General features: G+C 56.5%; 1 protein-coding gene across 2 annotated transcripts in view; it reads right to left on the bottom strand.

The window, feature by feature from the left end:
* ASS1 (argininosuccinate synthase 1) overlaps positions 1-20,879 on the bottom strand; it is a 51,269-nt gene that overhangs the window by 29,232 nt on the left and 1,158 nt on the right. For both annotated transcript variants that reach the window (XM_064580121.1, XM_045883346.3), the window contains exons 2-7: positions 16,572-16,633; positions 14,678-14,787; positions 12,714-12,782; positions 8,623-8,811; positions 4,060-4,116; positions 1,859-1,933 (exon numbers count right to left, since the gene is read on the bottom strand). In XM_064580121.1, the coding sequence (XP_064436191.1) occupies positions 1,859-1,933; positions 4,060-4,116; positions 8,623-8,811; positions 12,714-12,782; positions 14,678-14,782 (495 nt within the window). In that variant the 5' untranslated portion in view covers positions 14,783-14,787; positions 16,572-16,633. The remainder of the gene's footprint in view (positions 1-1,858; positions 1,934-4,059; positions 4,117-8,622; positions 8,812-12,713; positions 12,783-14,677; positions 14,788-16,571; positions 16,634-20,879) is intronic.

The raw sequence follows: 20,879 nt of genomic DNA, 5'->3' as shown, positions 1-20,879 counted from the left end.
GAGCAGGAACCCCGCCACCCCCCCACTCGGCTGGGGGCCGAGAGAGCCGGCAGATGGGTTCCCTGCAGCCTTTGTTTTAGGGAGGGGTTTGGAAACACTTTTGCCTTCTTTCCCACTGGTCTCTGTGGTCGTGGTGGGAACAAGGAGAGGAGAAAGGGAGGGAAGGCTGGAGGACAGGATGGGCAGCCCCTCCTCAGCAGGGAGAGACACACACATATGCCAAAAATAGCAGTCCCTTGACCAAAGAGATTTTTTATCCCCCTGGCCCCCCAAGAAACTCTCACTGCAACTGAGGACAGAAAACAAAACCACCTTCCACAAGTACACAGGCGACCACCCTGCTTTCCAGCCCCCTACCTTGTACACTGGCCTTTTAAAAGAAATTGATTATGGTGAGATGCTAACGACGGATGATGACTGGGGTGGGTGCGGAAAGTGGAGTGAATATGTGTTTGTGGGTCTCCTACCGCACCTTTTGGCCTTGGCAACTTATAGGTCTTGAAAACAGGGATTTTTCAAAGCGCCATTGATTTTTGTCTTGTCTGAATCAGCTGCCTGGCTCTGCATTTTGGACAAAGCCCGGTTGCTGCTCAGTTATTCTGGTCATTTCCTGGGTGCAGAAACGCGGCATCCCTCCTCGAATGTGCTCAGATTCCCTGGAGCTCAATGCAGATACCAGCCGCCCAGGGAGGCTCCGAGGCCTGGGGTCCCCCAGACTCCTTTCCTCACGGAGCTTTCCCATTCCAAGGTTACTGGGGATAGAAGCTCCGTGAAGGGGCTTCTTCCCCCAAATCTGGGAAGGAGGGCCAACAACACTCCTGAAATTCATCTTTGTTGGGAAAACCAGGAGTCGCTTTTGTTTGGGGCTTAACGGAAATGAAGGGCAAGGCACGGGTCACCCTGGCCTTCTCTTGAACCAGGACCACAGTCGTGAGAATGGAGACGGAGTGGGGGGGTTCCAATTCATTATACTTAAAGATGAAACGTGCTCCATATTCTGTATTGAGGAGACGAAGGGGGGTGGGAAGCCTCGTCAACCTCGGTTCTCTTAATAGCTCTGCTATTTGACAATTTGTTTGGCAACATATGGGCTTGCTCTTGTAAACTCCCCTCTTAATAATAAAACAACAGATGGTACAGGAGATCTTTCCTCTGAGCCCTCCAGGTCTTAATGGGATGCTGGCGGCAGGGGCAAAGCTGTGTCCCTGCCGTGTCCCCTACCACGCGGCACCTTGGCTGCTGGAAGAGCTCACAGCCAGCCCCAGTGACTGCTATTTAAAACCCGAGCAATTTTCTGGTGTGTGCACCGAGTTGCTTTTCCCCCCGTCTGATTGATTGAGGCTGTTTGTCAAGGGCTGCCATCGAGTCGCTAAAAAGAAAGGTACCCCGGGGAGAGGCTAAGGATCTTGATGCAAAACTTCTAATATGTTTTATTGCAACTTGTACTTCAAAAGGGCTGGCTCGACAAAAGCCTTTGTCTGCCACTGCCCCTCGGAGCGCCTACCTGCTCCTGGCAAAGCACCGGGGACAATGAGCAGCCAGGTAATTTTGGGCCAGAGAGCACCTCCCTCACACCTCCCACAGAGGTGGCAGGAGAATGGGAGGCAGACTGAGGACTCTCGTGGAGATGCCCAGCCCAAGCAGTGACCGCACCTCTGTGGGGCCAGCCCCCTGGGGACAGGTGCCACCTGGGGGGGGGTCAGCTGGGGCAGAGATTTGGTCCTCTCCCCTACCGCCCCCCCGGAATGGGGATCAGCCCCAGCCTGGTGCTGCTGGTCCAGGTCAGCCCCTCCAGAGGGATATGCCCCCAGGGGGCAGTAGGCAAGGGCTGGGGGTGTTAGGGGAGACTCAGCCATACCTTTGCATACTCCATCAGATCATTGCGGCCCTGGAACCGGTTGTAGAACTCGGGCATCCTCCAGGGGGCGATGACCTGGGCGTGGAGCAAGGAGTCAGATGCGGGAGAGCCCAGATCTTGGCTTCTGCTGGCCCTTCCGATGCAGAGCTGGCCCCCGTTAAGGGGCCTGGGACTCCCACTGCTCACCTGGAGTCTCCTGTTGCATCCTCCCCAGAGAGGACACAGTTCACATTGGGTGGGCAGAGGTGCCCCATCAGGCAGGGGAAGGTGTGTAGAGGGGTGGGGGTGGCTGTGTAGAGGCCTGGGCTCCATGGCATGTCCCTGGTTGGGTCCCTGCCCTTCAAGGCTTCAGTCTCTCTGAGACTTGAGGGTTCGACCTAGACAGGCCTCATATTTCTTGCTAGCAGAGGGCTAGCACACCCGCCCCTACCCCCTGGTGACTCAGGGAGGATTCACGCTGCTGCAGATGCCCAGCCGGGCCCTGCTCCAGGACAGTGGGGCCCAGAGACAACAGACAGTGCTCTCAAACCATTTCTCTTGCTTTCCCTCCTCCTGATCCCCAGAGCTGCTCTGTGTGGGGAAGGGAGGGGAGTCGGAGCCTGACTGGGGGGACTGAGCTCGTTTCACAAGGGCTCCATCAGCCTGGAGGTGGAAAGCAGGTCCCCAGGAAGAGCCCCCACCCAGCCCTGGAGCCAGCGGGGCCCTGCCTCTGTGGGTAAGCTCTCCCGGGCCCCCCGCCTTAGAATGAGCAGCCCCTGGAGCAGGCCTGGCCCTGGGAGCTCCCAGAGACCAGCTGTGGCCCTCACCCCCGCTCCCTTGGCTCGGCCTCTGCGGACAAAGATTCAGAAACCGGACACCTGGCCCCCCAAGCTACTGTGGGAAACTAGAGAGTGGGGGTCAGGAGAAAGCCCCTGTGGCCACCAGCCTGCAGCGGGCCAGCTAACAGCCACTGGGAGAGGGCTTCTTAGCTGCCCAGTGTTTGGGGTCAGAATGGATCATTAGAGCTCGTCACCTCCAGGCCACCCCCACCCAGCAAGCAGCTGCTGGCCAGTTAAAGGGACAGAGAAAGATGTTCCACTTAAAAAAAAAGAAAGAAAAAAGGAACCCCCTGAGGGCCCTGTCAGAGCTTAGGAGGAGGCACATCTTCTGCAGTCTGAGCCCCAGGTGACCTCTACGGAGCTCAGACCTAGGCTGGTGCTGTCCAGTCCGGCGGCCAGAAGCCACCTATGGGTCCCGAGGCCTGAGACGTGGCTGGTGCCAACTGAGATGGGCTGCCGTGGCAAAGCACACACGGATCTCGAAGACTTCGTGCAAAGGACGGAACGCATCTCATGAGGAAGGTTTTCCCATCCATGACAGGCTGAATGATACCATTTGGGTACACAGGGTTCCGTAAAATATATATTAAAATAATGTCACCTGTTGCTTTTTATCTCGTTTTTTTGTTTGTTTGTTTTAACAGGGCCACTAGAAAAATCTAAATCACCCATAGGGCTCATATTGGTTACACACTACATCTCTGTATGCCTGGAGCCTGGCCCAGGGCCTGCACTGAATGGGCACCTGGTGCATACCGAATGAAGGAAGGAAGGAAGGAGTGGATGGACAGACAGAGGGACACAAGCCCAGGGCCAAGGCCAGGCTGCAGGGGGCAGGGGTGGCTGTGGCCGGCTGGACAGTTGTGATGTGGGCTGTCACGCCTGGGTGACAGGCCATGGACAGGGGTGGCTGATTCCCCCAGATCCTGGTGATTCCCATCCCAGGAAAGGGCTCCAGGATGCTGGGGCTCGGGCAGCCAGAGCAGAGCCAGGGCCTTAGCTGGGTGGCCCCGACCAGGGTTGGGTGGGCCATGAGCACCCCAGAAATAGTGCAGCAATGTCCCAGCCTGCACCCAAGAAGCCAGACCTGGGAACGCCGAGGACAGTGGCCAAAGGGCGGCCACGTCTTTCTGTCCCACGCCTCTGTCTACCCAGGCCCCTGGCAGCACCTCTGGGAAGGGCTAATGGTCAGAGAGAGTGCTGTGCCCTGCATCTGGCATGAGCCCACGGTCTCTCCACGAGCAAGAGGGGCACCACCCACCGGGAGACTCAGGTGCACTCTGTCCCTGCCCGTGGAAACTCCCAGAACTCCATACCCTGCCCTCCCCCCACCCAGGGACCTTAGCTCCCAGCACCCACCCCGAGGGGAGGGCAGCATCTTACCTTAATCTGAGGGGCCAGTGAGTAGCAGGTGAGCTCAAACCGGACCTGGTCATTTCCCTGAAACAAGGAACAGGGGTGGTCAGGAGCCGTAGAACAGGGGCGGGGGACAGGAGCAGCGCCTCACGACTGCTAACCACCTGCCTGGAGGAGCCGGGCGGCCTGGGTGCTCGGGTGTGTGCGGGACAGGATGCTTGCGTGCCCGGCGGTGAACGCCACGACTTCTGTGCGTGCCGTGCTGTGTGATGTGCGCGAGGGGGCGCGTGGGGGGCATGTGCACGCATATGGGTGGGCATGTGGCAGGACGGGGACGCACACGTTTGGGGACATGGCAGGGCACGCACCCGTCTTGTCACGTATGTGCACACTTCGGGGGGCGCTCACGCGTGTGCGAGGCTGGGGGTCTGGCCCTGCCGAGATCCCGGTCCTTCTCTAGGCAGCCCCCCGCTGCCCACACCTCGGCCTCTTCCTCCAGTTTTCCTCCCTGTCTGGCCTCATCCGCCCCAATCCAGGGATCAAGTCCGGGGCTCAGGCTCCATGGTGCTTGGACTCCTCATATCCATAAAATTGGGAAGCCTGTTGCCTCGGTGAGCCTCAGTTTCCCCATCTACAATCGCCACTTGGCAGGGAATGGGTGAGCCACTGAGGGCCTTTTGCTCCTCGGCTCTGCTCTGTACAGATGGGAAACCGAGGTGCCAACAGAAGGGACTAGTCAAGGGCCCCCGGCCCCCACCAGCCCGCGGGGATGCCCAGCCTCTCTGCGCCCGCGTCGTCCGCTGTGCAATGGAGACTCGTCTGACCCCCCGGCGCGCAGACGACACGGAGGAGGGAGAGCGGGCCGCAGACCCGGTGGCTGCCAGCGACCCGCCTGCTTCCCATCAGCTCGGCCCCCGGAGGGGGCGCTTAAGCTGTGGAAATAACAGAGGGACGTTCCGCCTACTGTGAAAACTGAATGGGCCCAGCGAGGCGGCGGCGGGAATGACATGTTATTGTCCAGAGTCTCGTCAGGTGGCGCGGAAACGCAGGTCTCGGCCCCTCTGGGTGGCGGAGCCAGGAGTCCGGGGGCTGAGGCTGCCCCCCGTCCTGTGCCTCTCGGGGCCATGAGCTGGGCCAAATCCACCACCCCACTCGCCCGCTGACCCAGCCCTGTCGTGAGCACCCACTGCGCGCTCGCGGTCACAGGGGTGAGCCACCTGGGGCCAGTGGGGTATTTCCCCCTGCTTCGCTGACAATGAAAGCGAGGCTCAGAGAAGTGAGGTCGCTTGCCCGGGGTCACACAGCCAACAGACATTTCTGCCCTAAGAGCTCATATTCAGGTGACCGGTCTGAGCCCCAGACTTAAACTCATTGAAGCCTTACAGCTGACAGCAGCCCCCAGAAGCAGGTTCTACTATTATCCCCACCTAGGGGTGGGGAAACTGAGGCACAGCCGGTAAACGTGCCCAAGGACCCCGTGGCCAGCCCACTTCCTGGAGCAGCTACAATAAATGGTAGATCCATTTTAGATTTGTAAAGCACATGGTATTGCCTATCCTGGTGAGTTTTCCCCATGGCCTCATGTTCCCCTACAGGCCTGCTGGGCTGGTGTCTGCCCATTCAGACCCACATGGGGACACCCATCTGTTCCAGAGTCAGAGACCCTCCCAGAAGCCAAACGGCCTCCCTTGGTTCAAACTCTGTCCCAGATTAAGAGCCACGGTGGGTCCAGTCCTTCCTCCCCCTCACCCCAGGACCCTCTGCAACCAGGGCAGCTCCCCGGAGCAGGAGAGGGGGGGATAGCTATCCTCCACATCATGTGTGTCCACGTGCTGATCCACGTGCAGGCGTGTGTAAGTGTGGGTGCAGTGCCCACGGGGACCGGAGGGGCTGGGGTGGGGGGTGGTCTGCCCATCTGTTCCTGGGCCAGCCATACAGATGGCGCCATTTACAAAACTGCTCCCCATACCCCTGCCAGAGTCTGGCTCATATTTCCAGGCCCTTCTTCCAAAACTGGGGGGAGGAGGCCCTGGAAGGGCCACCCCAGCTTCTGCACAGCTCTCTGGTAGGGAGGGAACAGGGCGGGGCATGGAGGGTGGACCCCAGCTCGAGCTCTGTAGCAGGTGCTGCCCAGTTGGGCCCTGGGAGGGATGCTGCCTCCCATCTCCAGGCCTTTGCAAGGGCTGTTCCTGCGGCCTGGGGTGCTCTTCCCCTTTGGTGTCACTGGCTAACTCTTGCCCCCCACCGTGGTCCACCCCCTGCTGGGTCAGGGCTCCTAAGTCCCTGGGTGTCTCCCCTAGCCCATCCTGTACCAGCGAGCCCATGCATGGAGGAGGGCCAGTGCTGGATAAATATGCAGGGAGTGAATGAATGAACACACGCATGAATGCAACCTCTGGGAGGCTGGAACAAGGGCCCCTGGGCCCTGGTTGCCCCCATCGGTGACTCAGGAGCCAGTAGCTCGGAGAGCCCAGTGGCTCAGTTTCCACATGGCCACAGCCTCAGGACTGGCCACGCTGGAATCTTCATATCAGTGGGGGGAGCCCCTGCAGTCTGCTAATGGCCCAGCTTTCTCTGCACCATGACCCCCTTGCAGAAAACTGCGAAGTGGTCCTCTGGTATCTCTCTGGGCTTGCCAGTCCGACCCCACCGACCTGGGTTCTTCCATCCGGGACCACAAGCCTCCCGCCTTTGCTCTGGAAGTCCACCTCCTGAAATGTAAAGTCACGGATGCCCCCCCCAGCCCACCAGGCCACAAGCCACGGCAGGCCACCGGCCCCTCTCCCCCCACCTTCCTGCCTCAAACAGCATTTCTCTGGACCCTGCCCCAGGCCTGCCTGGTTCTCCCTATTCACACCCCTCAGTTCTAGGAAATTGTCTTCAGAGACGTTGGGGGGCTTCCCCAGTTTCTGTAAATAGGGGAAACTAAGGCACGGGACTAAGCCTTGCCCATCTACCCCAGAAGAGATGGAGATCCAGGGTAGCACTGTACCCCTCCCCTCCCATGGCCTTCCAACCTCTAGTCCTGGAGGCCACAGAACCTCCAGAAAGGGTGTTCTTTTCAGAACCCCAGTCCTGCGGACCCTGGTAGGGACCAGAGGACCCTGGGGGGTGGTGGCCTTTCCAGATGCTTTTCTTGAGGGTAAGCAACCCGAGGCCTCAAATCCAAGCCTCTGGTGCCCTCTTGTGGCCAAATGGAGCAGTGCACACAACTGCAGGGGGCTACTCTCAGCTTCAGAGGGGCTAGTGTTGGGGGGTCTGTCTCCCCAGACCCTTGAATCTCCCAAGCCAGGGCCAGACCCACCACATGCACACGTTCACTCCACAAGCCCTGAATGCCACCTATCCTCAGTCCTGGGGCTACCACTGGAGGGACCCTCTCCGGGCAGGAGCCCTTCCAGAATCCTGATCTGGCCTCAGCTTAAACATCTCCTGGAATAGGGAGCTCACTGCTCAGCCCATTTCAATACAGGCAGATGAGATGGCTGGGAAGCTTCTTTATTCTGCACTCACATTTGTTCTCATTGACCTTCTTCTGCCCACAGGAGCCCCCAGTATAGGTCTGATCATCAGATGAATAGGGCACTCCCCTCCAGGCTCAAGTGAATCATTCCCTGCATGCCAGGCCCCTGCCAAGAACTTATGCAATTATCTCACTCATTGCTCCCAAACTGCACCATCCACTCAGGGGCCGGAAGTCGGGCGTGTATCACGGGTTGAGTTGTGTCCCCCACAGAAGAGAAGTTGAAGCCCAGCTCCCAGTACCTGAGAATGTGGCCTTATTTGGACATAGGGTCTTTATAGAGGTGATGGAGTTAGGTTGAGGTCACTAGAGTGGGCGCTAATCCCCATATCACTGGTGTTCTTATAAAAGGGAGGAATTTGGACACAGAACCAGAGGGCACAAGAGGGACGATACACAGGGCGAAGACCAGAGTGTCGCATCTACAAGGGCATAGCTGTCCCTACAGAAGCCCGGAGAGGCCCGGAATGATGCCTTCCTAGCCCCTTCAGAGGGTGCGCGGCCCTGCCCACACCTGGGCCCCAGAACCGTGAGACAACCCATCTCCCTGGCTGGGGCCGCCCCCTGTGTGGTGCTGGGGGGTGGTAGGCCTGGCACGTTAAGACAGGGCTCCCCCTGCCCCCTCCCCGGTTTTTGCAAATGAAGAATCCGAGGCTGGTGGAGGGGAAGGGCCTCCTCAAGGGCCACACAGCTGGGATCAACCCCTCTTTGCTAACTCGGGGTTTCCGACCCTTTCCACTACATCGCATGGTAACCTCCTGTGCTCTGTGACCTGGCCCGGTGGCGGATGTCCCTGAGCAACCCGCTCCCACTGGAGGCAGAACCCGCCCACGGAACCCACAGCACACAGCCGTTACCGCTCCCGGATTCCCGCTCCTACGGCTCTTATTCCTCCTACTCAGACCGGACTGGCAGTGGCCGCTGCACGCCTGACTCTCCGGGGGGGCAAAGCATGCAACTGCTCAAGGGCTGTGGGCCGCCCTGGCTGCCTGAGTCCCCTTGGCAGGTTCCCCTGCCCCCTCCTCCCCTGCCCTGCTCTCCCCAGCACCATCCATCTGTTGCCTCACCTTTCCCGTCGCGCCGTGAGACACATACTTGGCTCCCTCCCGCTGGGCAATCTCCACTTGTTTGCGGGCGATGCAGGGCCTGGCCAGAGAGGTGCCCAGGAGGTAGCGGTCCTCGTACAGTGCGCTGGACTGGATGGCGGGCCAGATGAACTCCTCCACAAACTCCTTGCTGACGTCCTCAATGAACACCTACAGGGAGAGGAGCCCATGGGAGGGAGGCTTGGCAAGGACGGGGCCCAGCCAGAGGACAGAGCCCCAGGGGCCTCCGATGGCCTGCATCTACAGCAGACACTACTAATGGATCCTGTAGTAGACATCTTCAATCAGTCCTAGCATACAGTACCATTAGTCCCCTCCTGCACTCATAGCAGACATGGCTAATCAATCCTGATCTCCATCTAGCTGAGACTGGATGTGGTTCTTTTTTTTTTTTTTTAAAGATTTTTTATTTATTTATTTGAGACAGAGAGAATGAGAGAGAGAGAGCACATGAGAGGGGGGAGGGTCAGAGGGAGAAGCAGGCTCCCCGCCAAGCAGGGAGCCCGATGCGGGACTCGATCCAGGGACTCCAGGATCATGACCTGAGCCGAAGGCAGTCGCTTAACCAACTGAGCCACCCAGGTGCCCTGGATGTGGTTCTTAAGTCCCTCCCAGCACAGCATTCTGGGCTGGAGAGGAAACTTACCACCTAAGATCTAGAGCAGTCGATAGTAGACGGTAATCCACAAAGCTCTCAACCGGGGATGATTTTGTCCCCCAGGGTAGTGGCAATATCTGGAGATATTTTTGGTTGTCACAACTGGTGGGTTGGGGGAGAGGGATTCTGGTGTCTCATGGGTAAAGGCCAGGGATGCTGCTAAACCTCCCACATTGCTCAGGACAGCCAGCCACGTGCCAATATTGCCAAAATTGAGAAGCCCTGATCTAGAGGAATGGTTCTCAAAATGTAGACCTCTGGACATCCTCAAGACCCCTTCAGGGAGACTGAGCAAAACATTTTTTGTAGTGATCCTAAGGTGTTATTTGCCTTTTTCACCAGGTTGACATTCACACCGAATTTGCAAAAGCAATGATGGGTACGGGGGCTGACTGCTCAGCACAGATCAGGGCAGAGACGGCCGCTGTGTTCCCAACGTCTCCCTTCTACAGTGACAATTTCACCCGAGAAGAAGCTGTCTGGAAGCCATAAAATGATGACTTTGTTGCATCTCGAGCACAGAAGGAGAAATACACACGAAACACTTCTGTTGCATTCCAAAGCGAGTTACAAGCTGAACTAGCCACTTTTTTCATAGAACATCGTTTTTACTTGAAAGAATGACTGACAAATTACGGTCTTTCAGACTTGAGCGTTTGGCCAACAGTTTCACAGAAATGAAATGACCTTGTCACTTCAGGGAAGACTGAGTACTTGTTGCCAATGATAAAATTAGGGCTTTCCAGTTAAAATCAGAATTATGGACAACTTGCCTCTGTCAGCTTCCTAATATTTCTGTGAGTAGTGGCGAGACTGACAAATGTGAAGTTCTGATATTTTTTTTTTAATGATTTTTTTTAAAGATTTTATTTATTTATTTATTTATTTGAGAGAGAGAGAGAGAAACAGCATGAGAGGGGATAGGGTCACAGGGAGAAGCAGGCTCCCTGCTGAGCCGGGAGCCCGATGTGGGACTCGATCCCAGGACTCCGGGATCATGACCGGAGCCGAAGGCAGATGCTTAACCAACTGAGCCACCCAGGCGCCCAGTTCTGATATTTTATAATGAAACATAGCAACATTTGGGAGACCTGCATAACTCAATTAAACAATAGCTTTCAAAAGACCAACGCATGATGTCACACAATCTTGCATGGTGAAAAAATCCACCCAAAGTGCAAGATGGACCAGAGGATTTTAATGCATGAAAAATTCATTGTACAGTTTCAGTTTCCCCATTGCACTAATCTTTAAGAAACTACCCCTTGTTGACTTTTGATGCAGTATCCAAGAATATCCCCAACTCTCTGAAAAGGCTATTAAAATATTCCTCACTTGGAGTACCTGGGTGGCTCAGTCAGTTGAGTGTCTGACTTTTGGTTTCGACTCAGGTCATGATCTCAGGGTTCTGGGATCAAGCCCCATGTTGGGCTCTGTGCTCAGGGAGGAGTCTGCTTGAGATTCTCTCTCTTCTTCTCCCTCTTCCCCTCCCCCCTCACTCACGCACCCATGCTCTCTCTCTCTCAAATAAATCTTAAAAAAAAAAAAAATATTCCTCTCTCTTCCAGTGTTACATTCATGAGGCCGTATTTTTTCCAAATGCAAACCAAAACAACACATCACAAAATGGAGACACAGCTACAAGAATCCATCTGTCTTCTGTTAAACCAGACATTAAGAGATTTAGAAAAATGTAACACAATGCTACTTTTACCAAAAATTCTTGTTTTGGAAATAGTTACTTTTCTGAGGTAAAAATGTCAACATTTTATGTTAACATATAATGTGTTCAATATTATTCTTTTAATTCTAATAATATTAATATTATTCTTTTAAAATGGGTTAATATTTTAAAAATTTCAGCTTTTATTTATACTATGATGATATCAATAGACGTAATCCACAAAACTCTATGGGGCACTCAGTAATTTTCAAAAGTGTAAAGGGGTCACAGGATTCTTTGTATTATTTTTGCAACTCCCTGTGAGTCCATAATTATTTTAAAATAAAATTTAAAAATTTTTAAAAAATGAAGCAAAGAACGAAAGAAAAGGAAAATTAAAAGAAAAGCAATGGGGACTATACCCTGATGGTATGGGCAAGAAATTTCAATTCCAAACAAATACATAAACATATATGGGAGCCTGAGAGGACAAGGTTAAGAATCTGATCTAGGGTAATGAATAAGGCCAAATCTTTTTATTTTATTTTATTATTATTATTTTTAAAGATTTTGTTTATTTATTTGAGACAGAGAGAGCACATGAGAGGGAGGAGGGTCAGAGGGAGAAGCAGACTCCCCGCTGAGCAGGGAGCCTGATGCGGGACTCGATCCCGGGACTCCAGGATCATGACCTGAGCCGAAGGCAGTCACTTAACCAACTGAGCCACCCAGGCGCCCATGAATAAGGCCAAATCTTTACACGAACGCCCAACTGATGTGAAAGCCCAACTCATTTTCAACACTCAAATGTTCTTACTGCACTTTCTGGGCTCCTGCTCAGACAACTCCTCTCCTGAGACTCAGCGGACTCCTGACCAAGGAGGGATATCCAGTGTTAGGCGCATGGCCAGTGATGGGATGTGGGACTCATTCATTCATTCATTTTAAGGTACTACTATGTGCCAGGCTCCTTTTTAGGTTCTGAGAACCCCACAGAAGTGCCCTCCAGAGGGGACCAGTTCTGAGCAAGCAGGTGGGCTGGTGGCCTTTCACAACATCCCTGTTATGTCCCCCTGCCCATTTGCCCAAGTGAAGGGGCGAGGGTGCCACGGACATCCCCATGGGAGCAGCTCAGACTTTATACTGTGAGCCTATGTGAGAAGGGACCACGTTGGCTCTGTTCACCATCTGGGATCTGCACCCAGCAGAGGGCCTGCCCGCCACATGATTAGATGCTCAGTCAATGCACTGAATTCAACTGGAACTTTCTGATTCTGCTGAACGGTTGGAAGGATGGACAGAGATAAAAGAGGAATGGGCAGGGCATCCACCTGGATGAAGGATGGATGAAAGGATGGTTGGATGGAGAGTTGATGGTTGGATGGATGGATGAGTGGATGGATGATGGTTGGGTAGAGGGATGGATGAGTGAGTGGATGAGTAGAGGGATAAAAGAGGGATGGATAGGTGGATGGATGGATGTGGAGGAGGAAGATGGATGAGCAGGTGGGATGAGGAGGTGGTGGGGCAGGGAAGAGTGCCTAGGGAAGGCAGGGAGATGATGGTGTCCACATGCCTGGAAACAGAAGGAATCGATCTCATACTCTTGGAAGCAAGAGGACCAACTGGAAGGGATGTAGACGACAAGGAACTCTGAGACAGCAATGCCCACTGCTGCCCCCACGTGTCAGAACCCCACTCCCAGCCCCAAACCCTGCCTCCACTTGGTACCTTTTTGGCCCCGAGCTTCAGTGCCTTCTTCCTGGCTTCCTCAAAGTCTTCCTTCTGGCCGATGTTGGCCTGAGAAGCAGAAGCAGAGAGGCCTCATTAGCCCAGTGGCATAAAGGAGAGTGGGGGAAGAATTTCAGCCCCCCTGGGCAAGAGCTCTCTACAGCACCCCTCAAATGGAGGTGCTTTCCATTTGGGGGGCCAAGGTCACAGTTAGGAAGAGAAAGGCACAAAGCAGGGTCCGGAGAAGCTGGACTGCTTCCAGGAGCTGACATTTGGCCCTGCCTGGATGTGCTGGGAAGCAGTTCCTATGGGTCGGAACACTAGAGGGGCCTGGCCCTGTTCACTGGGCTGCTGGGACCCGGCATTTGCTGTTATTGCCTTGAAGGTCTCGGGCTTCCCTTAAACCCATCTATCTCTTCCTGAAAACTCCCCCAAAGCCAGTACTGAGGTTGCTGTGTCAGAAAGTGTGGCAACCCCCGGGGGATTTCCGCAGCTGAGCACAGCGACTTGACCATCCCAAGGCATCTGGGCGGGCAGGAGGCCATCCCTGCTATTGGAGTCTGACTTCTCTGACAGCCCCCTCTGCAGACACCAGCGTGTTTTCTGCTGGCCGCACTCTGGCCTGCTGCCCAGATTTCGACCCTGCATTCTGCTCACCAGATTCTGGAATCTTCTCAGAGCCCAGCTTCAGGTTTTTTCTGGGGTCACTCAGTTTTAAAATCTGCATAGTGGTAGCCGGGCTTCTGGACCACCCCACTATGCTGCCTTCGGCAGGACCCACACACACCCTGGAGTCCTTGGATGCCCCCAAAGCTGAGACTCTCACCTGCCAGGGGGCTGTGAGCGAGGTGCTTCCCCTCCCTGGGCCTCACTCTCCCCTACCCGAGGGACAAGGAGACTGGGCACTATGAGGTGATATTGACTTTAACTGCAAACCAATCAATGCTGGCAACAGCTGAACTTCGGTCTCTGCAGAGCAGCATCCTCACTTCCTCTGGGCCCTCTTGCCATAGGAAGGGAGGGGAATAAATCATGTCTCCTGCTCATTGTAGGGACAAGCCCAGGATCCAAGCCCAGATGATCAGAACCCTTCATGACACAGCCATAGTAACCAATGTGTGGCAGGCAGTGGCTCGGGAAATGAGAGTGCCCCTTGGGCCCTCCCATCAGAGCCTCTGCAGGAAGCCCTCCTTTCTCTGGGAGAGCCAGATGAGGCTGCCCTGTGGAGAGGCCAAGAATGAAGCCAAATAGAGGCAGAAGCAGATCTGGATATGCACCTGGATCCAGCCTTGCCTGAAGCTGTCAAAACCCAGATTTCTCAGTTACACAAGCCAAGAACTATCTTGTTTTTTGGTTTGTTTTGCTTGAACTGGTACAGGTTAGATTTTTAGAATTTGCACTCAAAAGAGTCCTGAATACATGGAGAAGGATTCAGAAGCAACGTCCAGTTCATTAGAAATGGAGCCGGCTTGATCAGGGATGCCTGCTGGACCCAGCATGGGGGAGTGGCATCACACATAACCTACCCTAGGACTAGGTGGTCTCTAGCAGCTTTGCTAGCTCAGCCGCTGCAGGATTCTGTAATCTTTGCAGAATTACTGGGGGCTGACAGGGGACTTCCGGAAATGGGAAGAGTGTGTGCTTGCCATGGCCTTCAGCAGGCCCATGGTCCCTCGCAGGCAGTCTGGCCGAGTCGCACCACCAAGCTCCTTTCTGGCGTTCCTCCCCACCCCCTCGGGCACCCACAGAGAGCTGGCCTCCTCTGTGCTCTGGGGACACCCCAGACCTGGGGTACACCACGGATGTTCATTTTACAGATGAGGAAAGGGAGGCAGAATGACAAGTATGTGCCTACAGTTCAGGGCAGGCTTAGGGAGGGGACGCTGGGCCCAGGCGAGTGACAGTGAGCACATGGTCAGCAGGACAAACAGGTAGAAAGACAGACACACTGAGCACCTCCTTACCAGGTAGGCAATGACGTCATAGCCTTGTTCCTTCAGCCACACGAGAATGCAGGAGGTGTCTAGGCCGCCACTGTAGGCCAGAACCACGGAGCCTTTGCTGGACATCTTATCTGGGGGGGTGGGGGTGGTGGTGAGGAAGGACAGTGACACAGAGTCAGCCCATCCCAACCCGCCAGCCCCTGCAAACAGCCCCCACCTTGGCCTTGGGCAGCCTCATCCCCTGGACGAACTGCCACTGGAGGGTTGGGAACAAGATGTTCACCTGTCATCAAGGCCAGCCGAGGAGCTGGTCCTTCCCGCAGCCTCACCCTCTCCACCCCCACCCCTGGGGGACCAACCTCACCACTGCACGCACGCACCCCACACATGCAGGGTCCTGGGAATACTGACAGTAGCTTGGGGCTGACAGGGTGGGGGGGGCACCCAGTGGGGTGGAAAGCATGTCTTGGAGCCAAGCCCCCACCAGCTAGAGAAAGCACATGAGGCTGAGCTGTTAGGACGAGGCCAGGATGCTCGGCAGACATGGGTGGGGCCGCTCGGAGTGTGCCAGGCATGGTCCTGGGGGCCTCGTGTAGCTCGCCCTGCACCCCAACCATGACCCCATGAAGTAGCTGCTGTCGTGCCCCCTGGGGAGACAGAGACTGGGGCTCAGACAGGTGAGCAGCCTGCTCAAGGTCACAGAGCCCATGCCAGGGCTCTTCCCAGCATGCAGTGCTGCCTCCCAGCTGTAGGCAGAATGGGATGCTGGGGTGCAGCGCTCCTGCCTCCATGTACCTCTCCCACTGGGGGCCCCACCAAACCCTCCCGCACTGGGATTTTAGACTCTTTTCAAATGCAAGCCCCTCTGGGAGGGTAAACGAGAGACCCAGAGCACCTCAGTGACCAACTGTTCCGGGGCGCAGATGCAGACACTGAGTCCCAGAGAAGGAAGGAACAGGCAGAGGGAGGTCCTTCCTGGAGGTATAGATCATAGATCTGTCCCTCTGCAGCAGGGACGGGTGTGTCCCACCCTATCTGTCTCCTCAGCTACACTGAGGCACCAGGGGCTCCTATCTTCTTGCCTTTGCAGCCGCTGTTCCTTCTTCCAGAAGGTTCTCCCTGAACCCTCGGGCTGTGTTGGGGCTCGCCCTGCCTCCCCCAGCACTCTCCCCGTGGCCCTGAGAGTCAATGCCATCATTGTGCCCCCTTTGCTAAAGAGGAAAGCGAGGGTCGCAGAGGTGCAGCCACGTGCTTGAGGTCAGATGGTCAGCAGGCAGCGGGACCAGATGTGGAACGAGGCCATCTGGTCCCAGCATCCCTGGACATGGCCCCAGCATCCTGCATTTACAGGGGGGACGCCTGCGTCTGGTGAAAGCATTTGCACCAGAGTCTGAACAAGGTCAGGGTCCTTATTAGATACTCTTGAGAAAAGCCGTGGACACCCCTCCACAGAGCCATGGAGCCCAGAAGGGGCACCCCACCATGGCTACCTGTGTACGGAAAACCTCCCCTGCGCCTGGAGGTCCAGAGAGGTGCTGTCCCGGTCACTCCACCCTGTGTGCAGAGCCTGGACAGAGCCCGACGTGCCTAGAACACACGTCCGCCGTGCAGATGCAGCTCCAGGCCCACCCGCCTGCCGGCCCCAAGGCTCACACCCCTGTGGCCTTTTGGACACAGAAGGGAACAGCGAGGTTGGAGGGGGTGTTTCTGATGGATGTATACGACTTTTGCCTCCACTGGGCATTCGACCACCTGCCAGGCCCTGTCCCCGGCCACCTGGTTTGTTGGTGACTCAGCAGACCCTGACCCTGGGGCCAGGAGATGGTGCCCATGGCAACTGCAGCCAGGCAACAGGCCACCAAAAATGGAGGGAGGGACGAAAGAGGGAGGGAGGCAGAAGGGACCCAGAAAGTACCTTGGATTGGAGATGTGGGTTCCCGGCTTCTGGAATCTGACTTCACGGCTCCGTGAACCACTCTGCAGAAGCAAAAGCTGTTCAGCTGCCTGGCATGGCCGTCCAGGTGAAGCCAGGGACCCTGAACCTGGCCCCTCCAGCTGCCGATTCCCCTGGAGCAGCCCTGTTGATCGGGGAGATTTGGGGAGGCCCAGGAGCCACCCGCCCAGCCTCCGGGCCCTGGAAAGTACTGGTGCTCCCAGCCCCGTGGGCTTGTGTGCCACGGTGCTGGGGCTGGGGTGGGGCGTGTATCCTGTTGCATATTTTTCAAACAGCTCCACTGAGGTTTAACTGAGATACAAGAAACTGCATATATTGAGAGCGTCCTATGTAGCGTGAAACTGTCACCGCAATCAACATAAGGAACCTATCCATCATGTGCTGAGCTCTTCCCTTCGAGTTGTCCCCATTTTAGACACAGGGAAACTGAGGCTCAGGTTAAGGAACTGGCTCAAGGCCTTGCTTGGCGGATCGAGTGGCCGAGCCAGGACTCAAACCCAGAGGACTGGGCCCCATGAGCCACTGCTGGAAGGGATAAGGGCCCAGAGAAGGGAAACACGGGGGCAGGTGTGGTCTGGGAAGCTACAGGGCCCTGGCGTGACTGGGGTGGGCTCAAGACAGGGAGAGGTGATGCCGGCCCAAGATTCACCCTGCTCTTAGAGTCGCCCCTGCTCTGCCATCTCCTAGGGGCACCTGGAGCCAAGAGGGTGGGCACCGGAGTGAGGGAGAGGAAGCTCCACGGGGACAGACAGACTGCCTGTGATCCCTTGTCCATGGCCCATCCTAGCACATGGCACGCGGGGTTTAATCGCACCCCCACCCCCACAGCTGTGAGGTCCACGGGGACAGGGACCATCTTGCAGTCAGCAAGTGTCATGTGGCCGGCACTCAGAACAACGCTTCTGATTCCACAGTCTAGAGGTCAGTTCCTTGCCTCTAAAGAGAAGGTTAGGTAAATCCCCTCAAACACGCCCTCAACCAGCCACTAGGGAGCCCCGCCTGCTTGCCAGGCTGTGCGCATGCATGGGCACCGGGGGGCCTCAGCCTCTGGCTCTGAGTCGCGTGGAAGAACGCACCCAGCTATCCGACTGCGTGCTTCAGTGTGAACGCGTGTGTGCATGCCGGCACGTGGGTGGGGGCGCGTGTTGGGTTTGGGCCTGCGTGTGCAGAGATGAGCAGGGCAGGTGGCCGGGAAATGATGCAATCTGACACTGGCATTCCCCCCCACCCCCACCCCGCCGCCTCCCCCCAGGCACCCAGTGAACTCGTCCCTGGGCTGCATAATGAGACTGCCGCCTGCCTCCGGGACTGGAGACTGACGGGGCTGAGTCCTCCCTGTGGGGGTGGGAGACGGGGAGACGAGCAGGAGGGAAGAGCAGTTACTGTCCGGGGGGGTGGGGGGTACCCACTATGGGTAAAGCACAGTGGCTGGGTCCTCCAGACCTGGGCCCAAGCTGCTTCAGCTGCTCATCTGCAAAATGGGGGTAAGAAGAGCCCGTCAGTCCACAGGGCGACCGCTGAGGATGCAGCGAGATGCTGGGGGAGGGGGGAAGCAGCCAGAGCTGGGCAGCCAAGCCTGTGCCCACCAGACTCTCGTTACCGCTGTCACGGCTAACCTCGGGCCAGTCCCTCACTCCCCAGGGCTCGACTAGCCATCTGCACAACCTGAACGCCATTCTGGTTCCGACACCCCAGGGCCCTGGTCTGCCTGCCTGGGGGGGGTTGTCTAGCCCATCCTTGGCCCCACCCCACCTTCCATGAAGGGCCCAGGGCAGGTTTCGCCAGCTCCCGGCACAGGCCCACTGCGAAGAACATCCTTGCCTCCCCACTCCCATGTCAGCCCTGACATCCTTCACCAGAAGAGGGACACCTGGGAGGAACGAAGAAGGTGGCCTCATGCCGAGATGCCTGCCAGCCAGCCAGGCCCGAGCTGGCAAGGCAGGCGGCATTCTCCATGGTCCCAGCCAGAGTCACCCCACCACCTCCCAGCGACGGCGCTAGGCCAGCTTTGGCACTCGCTCGGTTCTAGGGAAACCCGTGTGCTCTAAGATGTCAAAGCTGGACCAATGACAAGAGCAGACACTATGTTCAGTGCCGCACGAGTGCCATTTCAAGGAGGAGACTATTATTACCACGTGGGGCTCAGAAAAGGTAAGCGACAAGCTAGCAGATGGCAGGGCTGGGACAGAAACCTCGGCTGACTGCAGACCGCTTGTTACTGCCCCGTGCCCCATACGCTCGGGACCCTAGGAGACCACGGATCACCTCCCCCTCACTTTGTCTCTCAGAAAGCAAAGCCCCCAAAGAATCATCACCGATCAGTAGTCCATTTCTCTGCATGGGCATACAGCCTGGCAAATGTTCTTCCGGAACCCCTCCCTGGCATTCCAACTTGGCCGAGCTGTGTTCGTTATAGTTGTTTTTTTTTTTTTTAAGATTTTTATATATTTATTTGACAGAGAGATAGCGAGAGCAGGAACACAAGCAGGGGGAGTGGGAGAGGGAGAAGCAGGCTTCCCGCGGAGCAGGGAGCCCGATGTGGGACTCGATCCCAGGACCCTGGGATCATGACCTGAGCTGAAGGCAGACGCTTAACGACTGAGCCACCCAGGCGCCCCGTTATAGTTTTTTAAAACCCTAGCTCCACCGAGGCCAGAAGGATTCTCTCTGACTTTGGGCTTTCCTCATTGTAGGGCTGCAACCCCTACCACTTTGGGGCCCTCTTCTGTGTCGGACAGAGCTGGGCTGCAATTCCACACTCTGACCAGGAGGTGCCGCTGTGGGGTCTCAGCCTGCCCGTCTGCTTGACAGGTTCAGCTCATCTCTTCCGCACGTCCTTGGTCAGACAGGGGAGCGATGTTCTCCCCAGTTGACAGATGAGGAAGCTGAGGTCAAGGGGCTGGCCCTAGGCTAGACATGAGCTGGCTCTCAGCCGTGGGGTTCCTGGGGCCTGAGAATCAAATCAGGAAGACTGGTTCCCTTGAGGACAGTGGCACTCCAGCAAACTTCTTCCATCCAGGGTTAGGGGTCATTCGGGGGTCTGCCTGGGCTGGGAAGGTCTCTGAGTCTCTGCTTCTGGTGACAAGCCCCTGAGACGGGTGGTAAAGAGACTAAGGAGATCTGACCAGGCTCTGGTAAGAGACACGCAAGCTCCTAAGAGCATTTGGAGCTCATGGAGGAAAGGAGAGTGCCTTCATTCATTTGCTGATTTCTACTAATAATATTAAAAAGCCTGTGGGTGCATGGCCTACCCCCAAGTCTGGGGAGGGCACCTGCCACTCGAGGGAACACGCCGGGGCCTGGAAGATCAACCCTGCCTACAGTGTTACAGCAGAGCTCAGAGCTTCAGACCCCGAATTCCAGTGAGTTAGTTCCTCTCTTTCCACGTGGGTGCCCACAGGCAAGGCACTCACTTCAGGGGCTGCGTGCTCTGAGGAAGGCAGCTGGCCGTCCTGGCTGGCCTCCCAGGCCCCCTAGGGCCAAGATGGAATGGGGCATGGGAAAGTGCTTGCGCAGCAGGTGAGCCTGGGCCTGGCCCCCCTCTGTGAGTCAGGTTCCTGGGGCCTCAAGCCAGGGGCAACGGCTACCAGCGCAGCCAAGTGGCCACAAAGCCCCCTGAGCAGGCCGACAGTGGATGGGGCACATGTGAGGACTCTGGGGACCTCAGACGTTGCAGAGTGGGGGCCTCCCTCCTCTGCCCCACCCGGTGCCTGGCCCAGGCTCTAGGTGCTCGCTGGGCAGCCTTCATCATTCCGTCAGCTTGTGCGGAGCAGAGCTAGAACCGCTTCTCAGCACAGTGCACAGCTCCCCCTGGGACAGGTCCCCACCCCGCCCCTGGGCTCCCCTGCCTGGGCTCTGAGAGGGGGATGGAAGAAGGAAGGGAGTTCAGAATGAAGCCTCCTCCAGTCCCATCCATCTCCAGAGTTCCCACCCCTTTGTGGCTCTTTCTGTCTCTCCGGTCTCCCTCCCCACCAGAACCTTCAGTAGGAGGGCAGAGAGCTTGTCTCCTGTTCCATGGCCCCAGTTTATGGCACAAGGGGAGGCATGCCCCAGACAGTTGATGAGTGAATGGACCCAGGCACGGCTCTCAATATTCTAGAGAGACTGTCCTACAGTCTGTTACTGTTTCCTGAGCCCTGAGCCTGTGCCAGCTCCATCCGACAGATGGAGAAACTGAGGCTTGGGAAGCTGGCAGCTGACCTGACCCAAGCCTCACCTAGTGGTGCCTGCCTTCCTGCCTTGGGTCTACTGGCTCCAGAATCTGCCCTG

Source organism: Mirounga angustirostris, unplaced genomic scaffold (assembly GCF_029215605.1).
Source record: "Mirounga angustirostris isolate CCGP_5_RB_7025 unplaced genomic scaffold, mMirAng1.0.hap1 SCAF_15, whole genome shotgun sequence".
Taxonomy (NCBI): Eukaryota; Metazoa; Chordata; class Mammalia; order Carnivora; family Phocidae; genus Mirounga; species Mirounga angustirostris.
The sequence above is the reverse complement of the archived record's forward strand: the minus strand, read 5'-3'. Positions and strand labels throughout refer to the sequence as shown.